The 20,491-nt window shown below is 47.6% G+C and overlaps 2 protein-coding genes and 1 long non-coding RNA gene across 5 annotated transcripts in view; 1 reads left to right on the forward strand and 2 right to left on the reverse strand.

The window, feature by feature from the left end:
* The window catches only part of FBXO40 (F-box protein 40), a 36,419-nt gene extending 33,920 nt beyond the window's left edge, over positions 1 to 2,499 (reverse strand). The window contains exon 1 of one of the 2 annotated variants that reach the window (XM_090053454.1): positions 2,368 to 2,499. In XM_090053454.1, the coding sequence (XP_089909580.1) occupies positions 2,368 to 2,376 (9 nt within the window). In that variant the 5' untranslated portion in view covers positions 2,377 to 2,499. The remainder of the gene's footprint in view (positions 1 to 2,367) is intronic. The other variant, XM_090053445.1, reaches the window with a different exon arrangement.
* A 3,494-nt stretch (positions 2,500 to 5,993) lies between these two features.
* Positions 5,994 to 15,075, reverse strand: LOC149873940 (uncharacterized). The gene is made up of 3 exons (XR_016443155.1): positions 14,100 to 15,075; positions 13,498 to 13,581; positions 5,994 to 6,272 (listed from the first exon to the last, which is right to left on the reverse strand). It is a non-coding gene; the product is annotated as an uncharacterized LOC149873940 (long non-coding RNA).
* Positions 15,007 to 20,491, forward strand: part of KPNA1 (karyopherin subunit alpha 1) — an 80,252-nt gene continuing 74,767 nt past the window's right edge. Inside the window, exon 1 of one of the 2 annotated variants that reach the window (XM_090053482.1) lies at positions 15,007 to 15,156. The gene's annotated coding sequence lies outside the window, so the exon portion shown is untranslated. Of the gene's footprint in view, positions 15,157 to 15,180; positions 15,296 to 20,491 lie in introns of those variants that run through there. The other variant, XM_090053465.1, reaches the window with a different exon arrangement.

Below are 20,491 nucleotides of genomic sequence, written 5' to 3' on the forward strand. Positions count from 1 at the left end.
TTTTTATGGCTCTCTCTCTGTTGTCACTTGCTACCATGAATGTGCAGTGAATGCATCACTCAGGACCTCTGATAGTGGGAGGAAACATCCATTTCCCTGGAATCCATTTGATTTAAACAACAGATTTTTTTTTTCCATCCCTGCAGCCCTCTGCCTCATTCACTATACACTTTCTATATCCATCAAACAGATAACTTACAGACTTAATTGGCTACACAACCCCATTTTATTTCCTGGAGCTGTGGAAAAACAGCATGCAATTATGCATTTAAAGACTATATTATAATACATTTTCACCAGACACTAAAGCAACCCTCATTTGCCAAATGTGATATACTGGAGTTGCTTACTTTGTTCTTTAAACCACGGAGTAAACAGGAATTCCATCATATGGAATTGTACTGGCCCTGATGTGGTCCAAGTGGCAGGGTTTGCACCTCCAAGAGCCACAGTTCACACCTCTATCACTTGAGTACCTGCTCATACTAGTCATTTACCCTTGATGGGTAAGTGTACATTGCAATAATAGGTATGACTGCAAAGTATGTAGCAGTACCTGAGTTTGCTACAAACTAGCTAGTTTGAGTACCAAAAACGATTTAGACACAACCAACTAGGCGTCATTGCAGGTTGCAAAACCTCTCTGGGACCCTAGTTAAATACAGAGGTGCCTAGACCATGATGAGCTCCATGCTGTCACTGCAGTAATGCCATCAGTGCCCCTGCCCACTAGTTTAAAGAACTTTTGAAGCATAATGGTGTCTTCTGTGAACCAGAACCCAGGTGAGACAGAGATCTCATCAGTAGAAATCACTGACAGCCTGGTTCTAGGGAGGGATGCTACCTTGTAGATAAAGTTCTGCCTCTGTTCCCTGGCTCCCATCCCACCTCTTTCTATACTTTCCTTCCTGCTTCATTCTCCACCTCCATCATTTGTATCTGTGTACCCAGCCCCCACACCTAGATTATGTCCCAATTCTCCATTGCTGTTTTTTTTTCTCTCAAGCCCAACCTTTGCTTCTCAGCCTGTACTAGTAGAGTCAAATGATTACCTTGGGCCTTTCCAGCTGCACAGACCTAAGGAGAACACTGAGAGCACAGGGGAGATAGTGTCCTTGCTGTTAGTTTTGGTGCCTGGCACTGCAATGGCCCCTAACTGTAGGAAGAACAATTGCAAAAAAAGTTCTAGTTATCCCCGTAACACTCCAGAATAAAGCACGTTTCTTGGCTTGGTGGGATTTCTGTATATGACATCTGTTAGCACCTGGGAGCTGTGCGGGGATGCAGCAGAAGCAGAGATGAAACTCTTTGGAGCATAATGATGCTGAACTCTCATGTACTTCTGCTGATTATGTGCTATCTGCAGTTTTTCAGTGGTTTATAACCTGGCCAAATTTGGTCAGATTTTATAGGGCTGACAAAAGGCAACTCTCTAACAACAGGGCATATCGTATTTCCATATTTCAAGCTTCTGAACTAAACAACTACAATACTTTTACATTTATAAGAACGTTACAATTTAGTTGCTAGAATTTTTTTAACTTTGCTCTAAGAAAAGACAAAATTGAAAGGAACCCAGCACTGAAAATTTCAATTCAAAAGGTTAAAATTTGCCAAAGTTATGAGCAACTAAAAAGGTCCTTATAATATTAAAAATATCAATTCTATGATGTGCCATCAACACTGTCTCTATGTAATCTTATATTGTCTTAGAATCTACTTTGGGGCTAGACATGGAAATGTCTCCCTGCTTTTCCCCTGTAGTTAGTTTTTAAAGTCTTATGAATGGTTTGCTTCAGGGCATCTCAAGGTTACTCCTGACTTTTTTTTCCAGCCCTTCACCTATATATCTTGCAACCTTCTTTTTCAGAATACTTTGAAAATCCCAAAGGTTGAATCTTAAGTTTGACCTTCTGCCTCTGCTTCTGCAACCTCATGTTGAAGTTTACAGCTTAGAGCCCATATTTTGAATTTTTTCTTAAATGTAATTTACAGTGTATATGCAATTGTTTTAGGGAAGTATATAACCGAACTATTAAAATATTCAGAATTTGTATGGATTACTAGAAGAATAAACAAAAAAGTTTAAGGCCAACATTTTCAGAAGTGCTCACCAATATTGGGTGCCTGTGTTCTGGATGTTCAACAGGAGACATCCTGCATGTCAATTTTACAGGTGTTGAGGTATAGTGGATAAAAACTGGGGCACTGAGCACCAGTGAGCACTTATTTTTTATAAGTTTTTATAATCTAAGTGGTTTTATTTTAACCACTGAGATTTGTAGGTTTCAGTCTTGATTTGTATGGCATAGCTGGGAAATAAAGCATAAACTTTGTTTAATAAAGACTCTATTTACAAGTCCTTACCTTGATCATAGGATCCCTGTGATAGCACCAAGACTCTTGGTTTCGCTCAGCAGTGTTGAAGTGAGGTGGAAAGGGATACGTAGGTGCAGAGAAAGAGGAACAAACAGAAAGACAGAGAAAGCCCAAGTAGAAAAGTATATAAGTAGTTTGGGTTGTTAAAAATAAAACCAGCACGCTGAGCCATGTGACCATGTGGCTCGGCTTACAGAGATACCATTTCACTGTATTTATTAACACTGTCACTTCTGGAATGATGTTTAACAGAGAAAGCAGGAGGGGAAGAAATGACTCATGTCTTTGAAATTAGGTGTTCAGTCAAATGGCTAATAAACATTTTCCACATACAAGAACTATTTTTTGTGCGTGTCCTGCAGTCCTTTAACATACCCATGCTACCACTTATTCCGAATTTAAGTTGAACTGCCCATACTGGTCTGTGCCCTTCATTGGTCTCATAACTATGCTTTTTCCTCCTATTGTTATGAACTCCAGCAACAGAAACTAATACACAGTAATGGCATGTGTCTAATTGCCTTCAGACTTATTTCTGTACTGCAAAAAATCCAAAGATACAAGCTACTTCTATTTCATGCCTCTGCCATTTCTCGGGGGGAGGGGAGGGCGGGGAAGGGGGAGAGGGGGAAAGAGGGGAGAGGAAGGGGGAGATACCATGTTGGTGGAGAGCCAGAAGCATTCTGCTAAAGTCGAGGCCAAGAAAAGGCTTACAACTATCTTCAAGAACTAACTATAGCTATTAAAGACGGCTTGACAAAAAAAAGGATGGAGGCTAGTAGACAATACGTCTAAAATGCATTGTTATTCCTACACTATTTAGGACCAACAAAACTTTATCTTTGGGCACATCTTACATGAGGTGCTTAGCTATGCAGTAGCATACAGTAGTTTACTGTGCAGTAAGCATGCACAGTACCCACATGTGCATGCTTACTGCACAGTTAAAATGCTTAATGAGTAAATTTGCTACCTGCAATTAGTTATTGCACATGTAGATGTGACCCAGGAGCAAGTTTGTTTCCAGCTCTGCTGTGCCACTCAGGGGCTGGCCTGAGGCTAGCCCCAGGGCTCTGGACTTGGAGCCTCTCCTGCCCCAGGGCTGGGCTGCCTCTATGGTTTCCTGTAGGCATTTTGAGTCCTGGGGCACACCAGCAGGGAGCCCGAGGGTACTGCAGGTCCCTGTGTCCCCCTAGGAAGGCCACACACCAACTGCCTAAGCCTGCCTGCAGCCCAGGACTGCTGCCTGGCACTGCAGTGCAGTTCCCATGCCATCCAGTTCAGCAGGATGCTGCAGGTTGCAGCCAGGCCTGCAAGCACCCAGGCCTAGCTGCAGGCAGCTTCTGGCTGCTGGAGCCAGCTCCACCTGCCTACAGCCCACACCCAGCAGCCTGCTATGAGCCTGCAGGTGCTGAAGGCCATTGCCTTAGCTGCACAACGGCCAGTCTCAGCCATGATGGGGCACAGAGACAGCTGTGCAGAGGTCCATGATGGTGTGCTCTTTATCCATTGCCATGCCCATGCTGTACACACCACCCGGAGCCCCAGTTGGTCCATGGAGGAAACTGGTGACCTCATGGTGCCGGGTGGAAAGGTGGAGGTGCAGCACCAGTTTGAGCAGAACGGACATTCCAACACCCACGTCTATGAGGTGCTGTCAGGCCAGATGTGGGAGCACGGGCACTCCCAGTCACTGCAGCAGTGCTGCATAAATGTCAAGGCCTTGTGGGCACAGTGGGTCACCATCACAGACCACAATTGTTAGTCAAGGATGCCCATAATTCCATGCCTTTTATGTGGCAACTGACAGACACTTTTTAAAAAAAATACATTTCTCTCTCTATATATATACATATATAGTTATATATATATATATATATATATGCACATCATCTAGCATATAACTTTCCATCACACACCTTAAACCACATTAAGAAACTGTGCACCTGTTACAATAAACGCAGCCGCTCCCCTGCATCCCCATGCACCCACCCACTGCCCTTCCCTAACCCAATCTCAGTCCCTTAGTCCAAACCCTGATCCGGGGTTTGCATTCTCAGTTCATTCCCTGTCCTTGTAGCTGTTGATTTTGCTGTCACTTCCATTGCTGCTGATCCTGTTGCTGTCTTCCTCGCTGTCTCTGGGTCCAGTTGCGTCACTGACCTTTCCTTTTTCTCTGTCCTCTTCCCCTCCCAGGGGATCTTCAGACTGTGCCAAATGCCCCTTTTCCAGGTGGAATTGGCTGCGTCTACTGATGGACATACTCAGGCCCCAGGACCCAGGCCGCTGTCTATAGCTCCATGGGTGGCCTGCCCGAGTTCCCTCTTTGGCCTGGCACCCCTGGTGACACATCACCAGGAGAGGGCCCCTTGGGTGTCCCGCAGCCTGTCCCACCTAGCTTACCAGCTGCACCCTCTACTAGCAGCTCAGGGAGCCTGGGCCAGTGCCTGCTTCACCATTTCTGCAGACCCAGGTCCCACCGTGGGGCACAGCCAGCCATGACACTGCCAGCCATCAGCAGTGCCAGCTCCTCCCTGGGCAGGGTCCCCAGGCAGGCACCCATGTGCTGTGCCTCACCATTTGAGGACACTGCCTGGAGCCACATGCCATTGCCGACCACCATGACTGCATGAAGCCACCAGTCGTGCAAGCTCCAGCCATGTGATAAGGTCCCTGCCCCTGCCCCAGCCCCAGCCTGCCTGCACTCCTCTTACCTGGGGATCTCCTCCCACAGCACACAGGGAGGTGGGAGACAGTGCAAAACTTTATTGAGCAGCTCATGCCCCTGCAGCCAGGTGGGCACAGGCCTCTCATGTCGAGCAACATGTCACTGGTGGCAGCAACGTCTTCTTCAGCAGCGGGATGCGACTCCAGGGTCACCACCACCCACAGCTGGGGCCCTGCAGATGTGTCAGCTCTGCCAGAGGAGGTCCCTGGAAGACACCTGGTCACAGCATCAGACAACCAGCTGGCAGATGCATAGGCCTGGTGGGTAGAGGACATGGTATGCCAGGACAGGTGGTGGGCAAAGGACATTACCCATGATGACACGTAGGACTGGTGCGAGGAGGTGTGGAACTGGTGCAAGAAAACATGGGACCAGGCAGACAGGGAGTTCTGAGTGCACCTCCTGGCCCTTGAGCACGAGCAGGTGGAAATGCTGTGGGAGCAGAACACCATCCTGGCCCAGGCAGTGCAGGCCATGGATGACAAGCACCAGGTGCTGTTTTGACTCTGGCGGTTGCCTTCATGCTGCCCCCTGCCTAGCCTCCAACCCTATCCCCACCTGCCCCCTGGCAGTCACCCAGTGATGACCAGCAGGCCCTGGCCTGGGCCTGGGAGAAGATCTTGTGCCACCTTCAGCAGCCAGAAGCCCCTGCCCTGGCCCCTGCCCCAGGTCTGGTGCCATCCAGCCCCCTGCCTAGCCCCATCTCTGGCCACCTGTCCCCGGGCTCTGCCCCCTAGTCACCCCTAGTCCATGGCCCCTCATTAAGTAATAAAATGGGATTCTGGACTAGTATTCAAGGATTAACATGATACCTCATTCAATAAATGACAGAAAGGCTTTATTTACTACAAGTATTCAAAGTTAAATAAGCCCAAAAAAATAAAGTTGTGTGTTTAGGTATAAAGTGAGAATTTCTCACCGAACAGGCAAAGAAAAGCAGTCTGTTTCTTTTCAGCTTCTTCAGGTGCCGATCTGCTCACCTCCAAGACAGCTGGGCACAGTAGCAGTTCATGTCAGAGATTTCTCACTCTTAAAGCACGCATTGTTAGTTGTTTCATTCCTCTTCTTATACCCTTTAGCTCAGCATCTTCAAAGCATTCTTGTAGTTGTATAAGTCAAGAGAGAGTCCCAAGCAGTAATTGGCAAGAAAATCCTGTTAATCAAACTGTTCATAATTGGTTATCAGAAAGTTCTAATTTGAATGAATTACTACTACATTTGGAATATATCAAGAAACTGATTCACAATCACAAAAAACACAAGGTTTTTGAGGAGTCATCCTTGAAAGAGCAAGGGAACCAGTAAAGGAAAACAAAAGTAGAGAAATCTATCACATATGGAAAATGACTCTTCCTGCACATAAACATGAGTTAATTGCAAAAGAAATATTTATCAAACTAATTCATCAAAGATAAACATTTCACACAGCGATATACTAGGCAACTAGGAGCCTACTTAAAATTATCATGACTATAGTAAGATAAGCTGGAAGTGATACCTCATTATTTCTTCTCAGATGGCCTAGCTGTGGACTCACATCCCCTTGCACTATGCAATTATCATCAGTATTTTGTATTTTAACTTTTGTGAGTAGGCCCCAGCTTAGCTTGAGTTTCACAGTCATCACCCCCCATACCTGGAAGGCACACAAAGAACATTATACACAGTTTTCAAAGGGAAGAAGATATTTTATTGTTGGTGGGTGGTGTAGGTGGTGAAGGGGCTCTGTTGGTTGACAGGGGAGAGGGGTCTGTTTCATGTAAGGGAAATATAAACTTGTTCTTGTGAGATGGGTTTTCAGTGCCCATGGTACTGGGGTGGGCGGGGCTCTGTGGGTGGCAGTGCAGGTTGGCTAGAGTAAGGAGTGCTGGAGGAGGTGATTGGCCAGCACCTGCCACACCTGATGCCCTAGCCCCCACTTGTGGGTGTGTGGCTCTCCTGGGGCCTTGGCACCTCTGCATGCTGCACCTCCTCTGCCCAGGCCTTGTGGAAGAACTCCCCAGGCCTTGCAGATGTTATGCAGCATACAGACCGTGACAATGACCTGGGGGGTGTTGTCCTTGACAAACTCAAGGCTGACAGTGAGGGTATGCCAGTGGTCCTTGAGGCGCCTGAAGCCACACTCCACCAGGGCGTGGGTCTGGCAGTGGTTAAAGTGGGCCTGGCAGGGCAGGAGCAAGTAGGTGGGGTCCCTAATGAAGAGGGGCAGGACAGCCATGGCGCAGCTGCAGGTCCAGCACCCCAGTGCAAAACATTCACTCTCCACCAGGTCTGGCAGGCCAGAGTTCTAAAGGACATGGTGTTGTGGGTACTGCCCACCTAACCGGCACTCATATGCATAAAGGCCCTGTGGTAGTTAATGATGGCCTGGAGCATGAGAGTGTGAAATCCCCTCCAGCTGTAATAGTAGTGGCCTCTGCGGGACAGGCAGGTGATGGGTATGTGGGTCCCATCCAGGGCCCCAATGTACTGGGGGAATCCCAGGGCACAGAACCCCACCATCACCGCCATGGGGTTATGCAAACAGAGCACAGTGTCTGCCAGCAAGTCCTAGAGAGTGCTGCACGATTCCCAGATGGCCTTCCTGGTGGTGACCTTGTTTATGCCAAACAGATGGCTGAGATACCACAGGCTGGTGGGCATGGGCAGCTTGAGCAGGGTGAGAGCCAGGAGGGTGCCCACAGAGAGGGGCGGCTGCATGCTACTCCAGGTATGGCCAGATTGCTCCAGCAAAACACAGAAGGTTACCTGGGTCATGGGGAAGGCCTCCAGCCACTGCTCATCATCCTAGGTATGCTGGACAACACCAGTGCTGGTTGGCCCAGCAGGCCCAGAGGGCTGGAGGCCCAGGATGGCAATGGCAGCCCTGAGGTGGCATCCTGGAGCCTGTTGGTAGTGTCCCTGCAGCGGTTCAATGAGGTGGATGGGGTTGAGGCAGCAGGTGCGTGGCAGTGGCCCTGGGACAGTGAATGGCAGTCTGGCAGGTAGCTGCTGCACATGGGGAACTGGGTGGGCCAGATGGCCCTGGGCCAGGTGGTGGTTGGTGCATCAGGCCAGCAGGAGTCCAGGGTGCTGGTCACTGCTGCCCATGGCCAGGTCTGGAGCAACCATGATGCAGGGAGGCACAGGTGACAAGGAGAGTGCCTCTGCACTACGCATGCTGCTTCTGGCCAGGGAAGTAGCTAAGGAGCCTAACTTCTGTTCTGGGAAAACTGGTAGAAATAATAAAAAGAATTGTTCATCCATGTGCTAAATATGACTTGCTGGGGAGGAATCAACATGGCTTTTTTCATGGAACTACAGAAGGATCTGGCATGATTGAGTGAATGTGCAATTAAATGGCAAATGCATTTCAATGTAGATAAGTATAAAGTGATGCACCTGGGCAAAAATAACCCAAACTATACCTACATTATGATAGACTCTACAGTAGCTGTTGCCACACAGGAAAGAAATCCGGGAGTCATTACGGACAATTTGCTAAAAACATCAGCGCAGTACTCAGCAGACATCAAAGAGTCAAAGAAATGTCAGGGATTATTAATAAGGGAATTGTAAAAAAACCAGGAAGAATCATCATGTCTCTTTATAAATCTATGTTGTGTCTATGCCTTGAATACTGTGCCCTGTTCTTCTATATCCTTTTTGAGGTGTGAGGATGAGAACTAGAGAAGGTTCCAAGAAGGGCAACAAGGATTATTAGCAGTGTGGAGGAACTTCCATATGAGGACAGACTAAGATTTTAGAAAAGACACTTGAGGGGGGATAGGATAAGGGTTTACAAAATACTAAATGGTGAAGAGAAAGTAAATAGGGATTTATTATTTACCTATAATATAAAAACTAGGGGTCATAAAATGAAGCTACAGTAAAAGCTGTGTTAACCAGCATTTAAACTCCCCCTTCCCCTCCCCCCCCCCACACATATACACCCCACAGGGGTTTTAAAAAAGGTTGAAAACCCCTGCCTCAGATAACTGGAATTTTTAGATACCCAGCACCCCCTGTTCCCCACTCATGCCCATTAACAGAGCTTTTACTGTAGTAGGTAGAATGTTTAAAACTAACATAAGGAAGTTGATCGCATGATCAGGGGGCAGCAGGGCAGGCCCTACGAGGAGAGGCTACGGGACCTGAACCTGTTCAGCCTCCACAAGAGAAGGCTGAGGGGGGATCTAGCGGCCTGCTACAAACTAGTCAGGGGGGACCAGCAGGCACTGGGGGAGTCCCTGTTCCCCCGAGCACCGCCAGGAGTGACAAGAAATAACGGTCACAAGGTGGCAGAGGGTAGATTCAGACTAGACATAAGGAGGCGCTAGTTCACAGTCAGGGTGGCTAGGATCTGGAACCAACTTCCAGGCAAAGTAGTGCTGGCTCCTACCCTGGGGGTCTTTAAGAGGAGGCTAGACAATCACCTTGTCGGGGTCGTTAGACCCCAGTACTCTTTCCTGCCATGGTAGGGGGTTGCACTTGATGATCTGCTCAGGTCCCTTCCAACCCTACCAACTAGGAAACTATGACGTTTTTTTTTTCACATAGCATATAATTAAAGTGTGGAACATATTGCCACAAGTTGTTGTGGAAGCTGACAGCTTAATAGATACAAAAGCAAACTGGACAAATTCTTGGAATAAAGGGGCATCAGTAGCTATTGAGCACGGACATTAGAGACACAGCCTCTGAATTAGAACTTCCTAGAACTTCCTGCACGGCTTGCTTAGAACGGCTGCTGCGGGAAGATTTAAAAGCCCCACTGGAACCCGGGGGGGGAGGGGGGAGGAGAGGGAGCACGCCAGATGCACAGAGCCTCCTGCAGCAGGGAGGAGCAGCACAGCCGGTTCAATGCCGGCAGGCAGAGCAAGGGAGGCGTTTGAGCCCCCTGTAGGAAAGGAAGCAACTCCACATTCCTGGATGCTTTTACACCTTCAAGAGTGTCTTTCACCCCCAAAGCCTTGGCTGATGTCTGCTGATTGACTACTGAGACCAGACTGAGCTACACTAAAGGGCTAACTAACTCCTTGGCCCAGAGTGCCTCAGCTTGACGTGTCTCACTCACATCTTGCCAGCTTTTAGCAGAAGAGATTTTTGCCAGCTTAAAGAATCACAGCCTTTACCTAGCATGTGCTCAGAAATTATAAGTCCCTTCAGCTGGAACAGAGGCCTGTCTGATGGTCAAGTGCTCAAAAAACCCCACCACACTTACTACTAACAATAGGTAAGTTATAGGGAATTACAAAAAGATGTATTATAAGAATCAGTAACCATAGGCTGAGACAGGCAGAAATAGGAAACAAAACAAAAAACTATGTATTAACATACCCTACAACTTTACCTTAAAAACGCAACTTCTCTCTGCCACTCGTTAAACGCCTTTTCTGTAAACTGAACAAGCCTAGCTCCTTCAGCCTCTCCTCATATGATTTGCCTTCCAAGCCCTTTATCATTTTTATCAGCCACCTCTGGTTTCTCTCTAATGTCTCCATGTCCCTTTCAAAATATAGAGCCCAAACCTGCTTATAATATTGTAGATAAGGCCTAACCAGTGAGGAGTAGGGAAGCAGTTTCATGTCATTGGCAAATTTACTGAATATCGCTTAAAATTTCTATGCTAATTTCCAAATCATTAATAAATACACTGAACAACTGCAGACCCAAGATAGATCCCTGTAGGACTCCTGCCATTTTGACATGGATCCATTTATGATGACCTTTTGCTTGAGTCTACTGAACTAGTTGTCTATCCACCTTACATTAGTTTGGTCTAACCCACATTTCTCCTTTTTGTTTACGAGAAGGTCATGTGGGACTTTTTCAAAAACCTTGCTGAAGTCCAGACACACTATATCCACAGCATTCCCTTCATCCAAGTGTCATGGGATGGGGTCCTGCAGGATGGCCGTGATCTCCCCAAGCCCCCTTACTGTGCCAAGTTGGCCAATGGGCACCCTCTATTCTCACCCACGTCTTTGATTGAATGATTGACAGGGAGGCTGCCTTTCTTGGACACAGTTTTGATCAACTCTCTGGACCCCGTGGGTTTCCAGACACCTGGTGGGTCCTGCTCCAAGATAGATGTCACAACAGGTGTTTGGGGCACCCTAGCCTTATGGGCTATGCGTGGCTCCAACTACCCCTTTATCACGCCTGAAGCCTCGCAGATGGTACTGACATTGTTTAGCCTGGGCCTTGTTATAATTTGGCCCCCTTGTCCTTGCTGGGTCCTTCGCAGCCCTGTCTTGCTCCACGCCTCACTGGTGCTTGGGCTCTTTGTGGCCTTGAAAAATGCTGCACCCTCTCTGGCGCTGGGGTCCTCACACTGCTGTGGGTCCCCTATGAGGCCTCCTCCTTCCCCTAATGGCCTGGGTGACCTGCCCATTTTTTCCATTACCTGTATGCTTTTCTTTTCATTTGAGGCATTCTAGAAGCTACATTGGTCTCTTACCATTCATCTTGTGCTTCTATCAGTTTCTTGTTGGGCTTTCAAAAATGTGCCCTTTAGACGCTCCCAGCCCTCCCAGGTGCCTTTCTATTTTGGGCTGTCTTCCCATGGTGCCATACCTATTAAATGCTTGAGTTGGGTGAAAATTGCCTTTTTGAAATCTAACATCCTAGTTTTGCCACTCTTTGCTTTCCCCATCTCAGGATCTGGAATTCTCATCACTTCCTTCCAAGTTGCCCATGAATGGCATCTGGAATCTTCCACCAGTTCTTCCCTTTTGTTTAGGACAAGATCCAAGATAGATGAGCCCCCTAATTGTATCCTCAGCCTTCTAGAACATAAAGTTGTCCTCCACACAATTAGGAACCAGCTGGACATTGTTTAGCTGTGTTGTTTCAATGTTGGTAGGGTTGGAAGGGACCTAAGCAGAACATCAAGTCCAACCCCCTGTCGCAGCAGGAAAGAGTACTGGGGTCAAATGACCCCAGCCAGGTGCTCATCTAACCTCCTTTTTAAAGACCCCCAGGGTAGGAGCCAGCACCACTTTGCTTGGAAGTTGGTTCCAGATCCTAGCTGCCCTGACCGTGAAGTAGTGCCTCCTGATATCTAGCCTAAATCTACCTTCTGCCAGCTTGTGACTGTTATTTCTTGTCACTCCTGGTAGTGCTTGGGGGAACAGGGACTTCTCCAATGCCTGCTGGTCCCCTCTGACTAGTTTGTAACAGGCCACTAGATCCCCCCTCAGCCTTCTCTTGTGGAGGCTGAACAGATTCAGGTCCCATAGTCTCTTCTCATAGGGCCTGCCCTAGTGCCCCCTGACCATGTGAGTGGCCCTCCTCTGGACCCTCTCCATGCTGTCCACATCCCTGCTGAAGTGCAGCACCCAGAACTGCAGTACTCCAACTGCAGCCTAACCAGTGTCTCACAGAGGGGGAGGATCACCTCCTTGGACCTGCTTGAGATGCATCTGTGGATGCATGACAAGGTACGGTTGGCCACACTGTCAGCCCATGTTCATATTGGCCTCAATAATGACTCCAAGATCCTTCTCTACCTCTGCACTGATGAGAAGGGAGTTCCCCAGCCTGTAGATCTGCTGCTGGTTCTTCATCCCCAGGTGCAGTACCCTACGCTTGTCAGTGTTGAAACCCATCCTGTTCTAATCTGTCTACTCCTGTAGCCTGTCCAGATCTGATTGCAGCCTATTCCTTCCTTCTAGCATGCCCACTTCTCCCCACATCTTAGTGTCATCTGCAAATTTGAACAGGGTGCTTTTTACGTCTTTGTCCAAGTGGCTGACGAAGATGTTGAACAGTGCGGGCCAGAAGACTGAGCCCTGCGGAACCCCACTGCCCACATCCCTCCAGGTCGAATAAGATGTCTGGAAAACTACAGCCTCCAGCAGATGTCTGGAAAACTGAAGCCTCCCATCAGTACCATACCTTTTGGATAGATTTATTACCCCCTTTTGAAGAGTGCCTCTTCCATCTTGTCTTCCTGATTTGGAAGCTTGTAATAAAATTTCCATCATTATATCAGTGCTGCATCTTTCACCTTTCATGTTCATCCAAATGCATTCTGATTTTCTGTCTTTTTCCCCCTAACCAGGGAACAGTTGTTCATTGTGACAAGGTAGTAAGCCTACCCTGTCACAAAGTACCAAAAGAATAAAGGAAAAAGCTAAACTTAATGCAGTGGTGAGCCCAGATGGGAGAAAAGTCATGCTGGAATTCCCGGATGGTAATTAAAGCAATCAGCTGTGAGAGCCAGCAAAGCAGTGAATGGGATGCTGCAGCTGGGTACACAGCTGATCAGTGTGGGAATTTAAAAGAGTTAGCTCTCCTGGGGTGAAGGGAATGGAACGGAGGGAGACCAGTAGGAGCGCAAAGCGACAGTGGTGGCATGCGACCAACCAAAGGGACCCAGGAGAGTATTTCAGAGAAGTACTTGCCCACGGAGCAGGAAAGACAAGGTCATTGGAGCACCCAAACTGGTCAGGCCGAGTGCGGTGGGTATGGGACTGCATTCCAGAGACCTGAAGGAGGGAAAAGAAGAGACCAAGCGTGAACGTAAGTTTGGGGCATTGGTCCAATATAATCCTATCCTGAAGGATAAGGGTAGGGACAAGCTGTATGATGGTCTGCTTGGGACCTGTGTGGGAAACAATGGGGCAAGCAACTGAGAACAATAAACCGGCTGCCTAGAAATCAGTTAAGGAAACCCAAAGACTGAGGCTCCCACAGAGGGGACCTAATGAGATTGATATTGAAACATCTGGTGTGGTAAGGACAGGGGGTGGGGATCTGGTGTGAAGAGGAGCCAGTCTTCTAAATTGTAGACTTAACATCAACTTTGTCTTGCAGGACTGTGCCCATCTTTGGTTTCTTCCTTTTCTATCTAAGTCATGGCAGGCGAGTTTAAAGGAGATTATCCAGTCCAATGAGAGCGGGTACAATTTTACTTTGGTGGCATGGCTAGTCTTCCACATTCATGTTTCTGACATACAAGGTGACACCACCACCTCAACCCTGTCCTTCCAGATAAAGTGCAAACCTGAATGTGATATTCCAGTCGTAAGAGCTGTCTTATCAGGGCTCTATGATACCAATCAGGTTATAGTTCTTTCACAGGCTGTTGCTTCCAGTTCTTCTTTATTTCCCACACTTTCTGCATGTGTGTACATGTATTTTGAAGTACTTGCTTCTTTTTTGCACCACTTGTTGCTGTCCCTTGGCTCTCTGGCACCTTTCCCAGAGTTGAACTGCTTATTCCAGTCCTTTCCCCTCTGGATTGTTTGCTCTATTACTGGAAGATTTTGATCACCATCCTCCTAATTAATTTGAAGCTGTCCTTACTAGGTTGGCCAGACAAAGCTGCAGCAGGGAGTCACCAACCGCCACTCTTCCCTTCCTTCTTGGAGCAATGGCTGTAGAGTCTTTTACTGAACAAATATTTAAATAAGTATACAAATACTTGTGAGGGAGTGGGAACTGGGTCAACAAAGCTGATGCATTCCTTTGAGGCAAGACATCATAAGAAAGTGCTGACGGCAAGCCCCGAAGTCAGCTACAAGTCCTCGAGAACGATTTGTGTTTCGCATCTGTTACATCAATGAGCTGCCTCAAAAATTATCGTTCAGCCCCAGCACTTTTCGCGCAAATACGGTAATTATCGCACTCCTGGGGACGAGGAGCGCAGGTGACAGTTCTGGCTCAGCGGCCCGCCCCCCCCCGCAAGAGCCCGGGCGGTCAATGACGCCGCCGCACATGCGCGGCAGCCCCGAGTCGCCAGGGCCTGGCCCTGGAAAGCGGGGCGGAGAGGAGAACGGCGTATCGCGCTGCATTCTGGGAAATGTAGTCCCGTGGGCTCGCTCGGCCGTCGTAGAGATGGACTCCGTGGCTACCAGGATCTCGCCTGTTCCGCCCACCGGCCCCCCGCCGGAAGCGGCCCCGTGTCCCAGCGGGCTGCGCGCCGGCACCGGAAGCTGCGTGCCTGAAGTCGGTGCATGCGCGTAGAGGTCCTACCCAGCTCCGGGCAGGCAGGAGCCGTGCCCGCGCGCTCGGGCCCGACAGGACACGCGGCGGGGCCGGGCCGGGCCGACGGGCCGCAGGTAGCGGGGGGCGTGGAGGGGCTGCCCGTGTTGGCCGAGCCCGGCCGCGCAGGGCAGACGCGGGGGCCGCCCGGGGTTGGAGGCGGCCAGGCCGGGGCGGCCCCGGGCGGGAGGGAGCCGGCGTAGTCACACAGCCTTGGTAAGCGGGCCCCTGCCCCCGGTTGGAGGTCGCTGCGTTCATTGGGTCGCTGGTGGCCCGGCTGCCCCCCGGCTCGGGAGTGCAGCTGTGACTTGGGACTGCTGTTTCTGTAGGCAGAGGGGGCAGGAGGATTGGGGCAGTCCTGCCCTCATGCTGCCCAGCCTCACCTGTTGCTCTTGGCGACAGCTGTGGAAGTAAGGGTGTGTCTGCAGCACCCTCGGGTGTGACTGCTGCTCATGTAAACATATCCATGCTGGCTTTAAGCTGCCAGCAGAGATCCATCTCCTGAGTATTTACCCAACTTTGTGGGTAGATTTTGCAGTCTTCATTGAACTGGGTGCTGTCAGGGTTGCACTGGTTTGTGGAATGTGAGGTGGCTAGATTAATGCCGGTACAGCTACACCTACATGAGCTGCAGTCATATCTTTGACTAGATGTAGACTAGTGGTGCTCAGCTTTTTCCCTTGGTGGGCCACATGGACCTTACTTGGTCTGTCCATGGACAGGTGTGGTGTGGCTCCATCCAGCTGCAAAGAGGGGGCCAGGAAACAGCCCTGCCAAGTCCAGCCCCGTGGAGGCATGTCAAGACAGTGAGGAAGGGGTTATGACCTGCCCCCAACCCAGCTGCAAAAGAGAAGAGCGTTTGGTGTGCCCCAACTCCAATTCAGCCTGGGGGGGGGGGGGGCGTGACCCAACCCTGGGTCGGGTGGGTGGGCAGGCAAGGTAGGGAGTGTGGCCCAGACCCAACCCTGAGGTGAAGAGCCCACCCCAGATTTGGCTGTGTTGGGGGAGGGGCCATAGAAATTTGGCAGCAGGGGAAGTGGCCATTACTCTTCCACCATCAAATTTCTGTATCCAGGGGAGCTCTGTGGACCAAATGCGATGGCTCTGCAAGGCTACATTTTGGCCTGTGGCTCAGAGGTTGAGCACTGCTGGTGTAGGCAGATCCTTAAAAATTGTGGCATAAAAATTGGGAGGGTGGCTGGATGGGTTGCATCACGGAGGAAACCTTGAGAGTGGGGTTCTTATCAACAGCTGATTTCTGTTGCCATAAATTTTCATATAGGTGCAGTTACAACTTTGCTTTCTGGTAGAATGCAGCCACGCCTGGGAATTAGAAAGAGTATTTGTTTTTGGTTTATTGGGGTCTCCCTCTATTTGTTTAAAAACATTCTGTTGTATCACATCTTGGCTGCTGCTGCATGTGACATGGCTTTCTCCTTTTTAACAATCAGTGCTATATACTGGTGCAATTGCTACAAATCTCATAAATATGCTGATGGAACCCTGGGTCTTGTATACCAAGCTCAATGTTGTATTTCTCTTGGTAACCAATTCACTTAAAAAGGAAAAAAATGATAATTAACGCTACATTACAGGAAAAAGCTCGATTTACTCCCAATAAAGTAGGTTTGGGTTTTCTTGTTACAGATTCTTCAACAGTTGCTAAAACATTCTTAACCAGGGATCTTTAAGCTTAAAAAGTGTATTTAGCTGCCTTGTTTGATTTTTTTTCAAAAGGAATAGTGTCATAAGTTCAGTGCTGCTGTGCAGCCTACTTTTTCTGCTCAGTCAGCTGAACTTAGTAGAATAATATGGTTTATTTGAGGCTGCTGTTCTCTGGTTGTAGGGCTTGTGTTGATTTCCTTTGAACTGTTTGTGGCTTTTTTCCATGAGAGCGTGGAATGTTTTTCAACAGTTGTCATTCTGGAGGGACAAATGAGAGATTGACTCAAAGTATGCTTATGTGCATAGAAGGAAAACATTTCTCTTTTTAATTCAGGAAAGTATGGCCATATGGCAGGGTACATGAGGTCATTCCAAATAAACCACTGTCTCTTTGAAAATGGAAATTAAGTGAAGAAAAGGGTGTATAATAGGTCAATGAAATATAGGAATTAGAATAACTAAAAAGGGATGGGAAAGCAAAGAGTATATCTGCTTTCAAGTGTATCAGATACAAAACTGAAGGTTCAGGAGAATCTTCTTAGGTGTTGTGGGAGTTGAGAGAGCAATTGGGAGTAAAATCTATCTAGAGAAAAGCTAAATGGCTGCTTTCTTCTTTACAGTAGCAGATACTGGGGAAATACTAGCTTCATACTTTATCTGTTTATTAATAAACAGATAAATAAGTCAAATATTGAGATGCGCTAACAAGAGGTGTTAGAATGCATCATGGAGCAACAAGTCAGCAGGAGCAGATAGTATAGATCCAGGAGTTCTGAGGGAACTTGTGGATTGCTCTGCTAATAAAAGTGTGCAGTCTTCCATTAAAAGTTATTTCTAGCATTGGGAGAATTGGAAGGAAATACGTGTACTTATTTTAAGAGAATCCTGGGGATCATCCTGGGAACTGTAGATGAGTCATTGGTATCACTTCTGAGTAGATAAGTCAAAATAGTTTGACTGTTACAGTTACTTAAGTCCTTAATCTGAGAGCAAATCAGCATAGCTTTTATGAAGGAAAGTTGTCTATCTGGTCAAATGTAGCTTTTCAAGTAAGTGTAACAAAGAAGGCTAGATGATGTGGATTCTAGCCTGTAGTTTTGGTGGGGAGCACTTTGCGGAGGTTCAGTGTGGGCAGGCTTTACTAGGTCAGGGCAGCATGTTGGAAGGGGGCCTGATTAGCCTGAATCTGGTGCAGTGGAAGGGATTAGGTGGCAGGGGAGGTGGAGGGAAGCTACTGTGTTGCCCACAGGACAGTGGTGCCATGGGGGTTGGTGCTGCTAACATGACAGCAACTGGGGGCAAGGGGGAGTTCGCATTGCCTATCCTTGCTGGCAGTGTGGGTGGGGGGAAGCCTTATGCTACTCATGTGGTGATGGGGAAGGGTGCTTGTGCTGCTTTGCTCTGCCTGGGCTGCCCTACTTGTGAAACTGGGGTCTTGAGGACCCCATGTGACTTGTCAGCCCTGCAATAGAGAGAAAACATAGGAAAAAAAGAGAAATACCAGGGAGGAGAATGGAACACAAAACTCTAGAAATCTTGGTTCAGAGATAATACGTTTATTAGACCAACTAAGAAATCACAAAAAAATTATCTTTCTTTGTAAGCTTTCAGGCGCACACACCCTTCGTCAGGCTGAAGGAAATAAAAAATGGTTAAAGTCCTCATAGGTAGACAGTAAACTTCATTTTGTACAGAGGAAGCTGAAGGTGGATGTCTGTTTGTCTGGGTCCATGAGACTTTTTTGTGTTAGTTGAATAGGGCACTCGTGCTTACGTTCCATATAATGCAAGAATAAGCGGTTGGGTTAATCAAATAGAAGAGGAAAGTAATTTAAGTGTTAGAGATAAATACTACTTTAAATAATACATAATTAATATTTAGAACTCAGTGGCACAAGATATTGCAGAGGCCGAGGGCCTTGTAGGAGTCAAAATAGCATTAAACATTTCTGTACAGAGAGGGAAATAAAAACGCTGTGTATCAGGGGTCAGCAACGTGTGGCCTGCAGTCTGGATGTGGTCAGCAGATGTGGGGCTTTGGCAGTGGGGGCAATGGGTGTTTCTCCCTGTACTGCTGTGGGGAGAAGCTAGCTGCAGACCTGCCTGCTTGTGATTCAAGGTGGGTTATTCCAGCCCAGAGCTGGAGAAGATTGCCTACCACTGGTGTATCTAGTGTGCCCTAAGGTATAAAAATTGTGCTGACTACTAACTTTTAAGTGTTTCTCTCTAGACAGGTTTTTCTACATTTTTTTCCCCTTTCACAGAATCATCTGATACTTTGGTAACTAATGGACAAGATATTAACCAAATAAAATGCTGGATTGTTTTAGGATGGGAATCTATTTATTGTCAAAGACTGATTAGAGTGCCAGAGAACATAAATAGAGACCTGCTTAACTTGTGACCGAGCAAAGGAATTTTCATGGCTTGGTCATGGCTCAAAGACCTGATTTTGCAGGCATTTCCCTACAGCCCTGCCCCTAGTAGCTGATTGGCGGAAAGGCCATGGGGAGCCAACCATCTTGGCTGCTGACTGCCCTTCTGCTGCCTTGCCAGCTGGCGCTCTCCCCTCCTGGGTGGGCTGCAAGGCAGCAAGGTCTGCTGGCTCCCACTGGGGAGCCAACGTTTTATTTTTATTGGGTTTTTTTTAAGTTGATTTTATAGACAGGTGTGGATTTTGTGGTTTCTATGAGATCATGAATTATCTTGGTCCCTAAAAGGAAACCAAGCTAAGAGGCAGTTATTGTTTACAATAGTGTTTTTGCGTGACTTCACAGAAATACATTATGGGGGGTGGGTGGGTGTGTGTGTGTGCACGTGCGCATGCACATTCACTTATAATCCTGAAATGAAGCATTAGAAGGTCTGGAATTGGGGTTGCTCTTAAAGAGAGCCACATATGTTAATGTGTGGAAATGGAGTGTTAAGGCACCAGCCAACCTTAGTATTATGCCCTACAGTAACCCTGTGGTTATATTTAAGTCATTTTAGTGGTTTGATTTCTGGGTTAGGCAGAAGCCAGGGTTGTTTTTTCCGTGTGATATCTTTTGTTGGGCCAACTGTACTTGACTTCAAGTTAAGAGATGCATCTGTACAGTTTAGTGTTTGGACTCTCCTGATGGTGCAAAGCAAGTGGAAAAATCCTGTATACTTAGCCAGGTAAGCAGGTCAACAAATGGAAGAAAAACAGAAAAAAATCCTGATGTTATAGTAGTGTTATTAGGGATGTTATAGCTGTTATGGTTCAGGAAATATGTGCAAAGCAAGGATTTTTTGGGGTGGTATCTTTTGGACCAATTGGTTCTGAATTCCTGGCTTCTTCAAGAGCCTTATGGACAGAATGATAGGGCTTTGGAGCCATATCTTTGACACACAAGGTTTAGGGTGTTAGTGAGACTAGCACTATGTAAAATTGAGGATGAGGGAAGCAGGGTCAGCCCAGTCTGAGTCCCGACATCATTAAGCTTTAAGAGCTCTCTTTGTGGTCCTGCTTCAGAGCTTATCGGAACAGATGCAGCAGCATTTGGTAACTTTTTCAAGCACTGATGATACAAGTTAGTCTATCATATACTACAATTAAATCTACCAGCCAAAACTCTTCACATATTTTGTCTTTCATAATGCTGAGTCATGACAAATACACTTCTTACATGAAAATTAGTTTAATAGATTTCATAGACATTCGGGTTGGAAGGGACCCCGGAGGATCATTGAGTCCAGCCCCCTGCCCCAGGGGCAGGAAGTCAGC

The sequence above is a fragment of the Crocodylus siamensis genome, chromosome 1 (assembly GCF_052110815.1).
Source record: "Crocodylus siamensis isolate JL-2025a chromosome 1, ASM5211081v1, whole genome shotgun sequence".
Classification (NCBI taxonomy): Eukaryota; Metazoa; Chordata; order Crocodylia; family Crocodylidae; genus Crocodylus; species Crocodylus siamensis.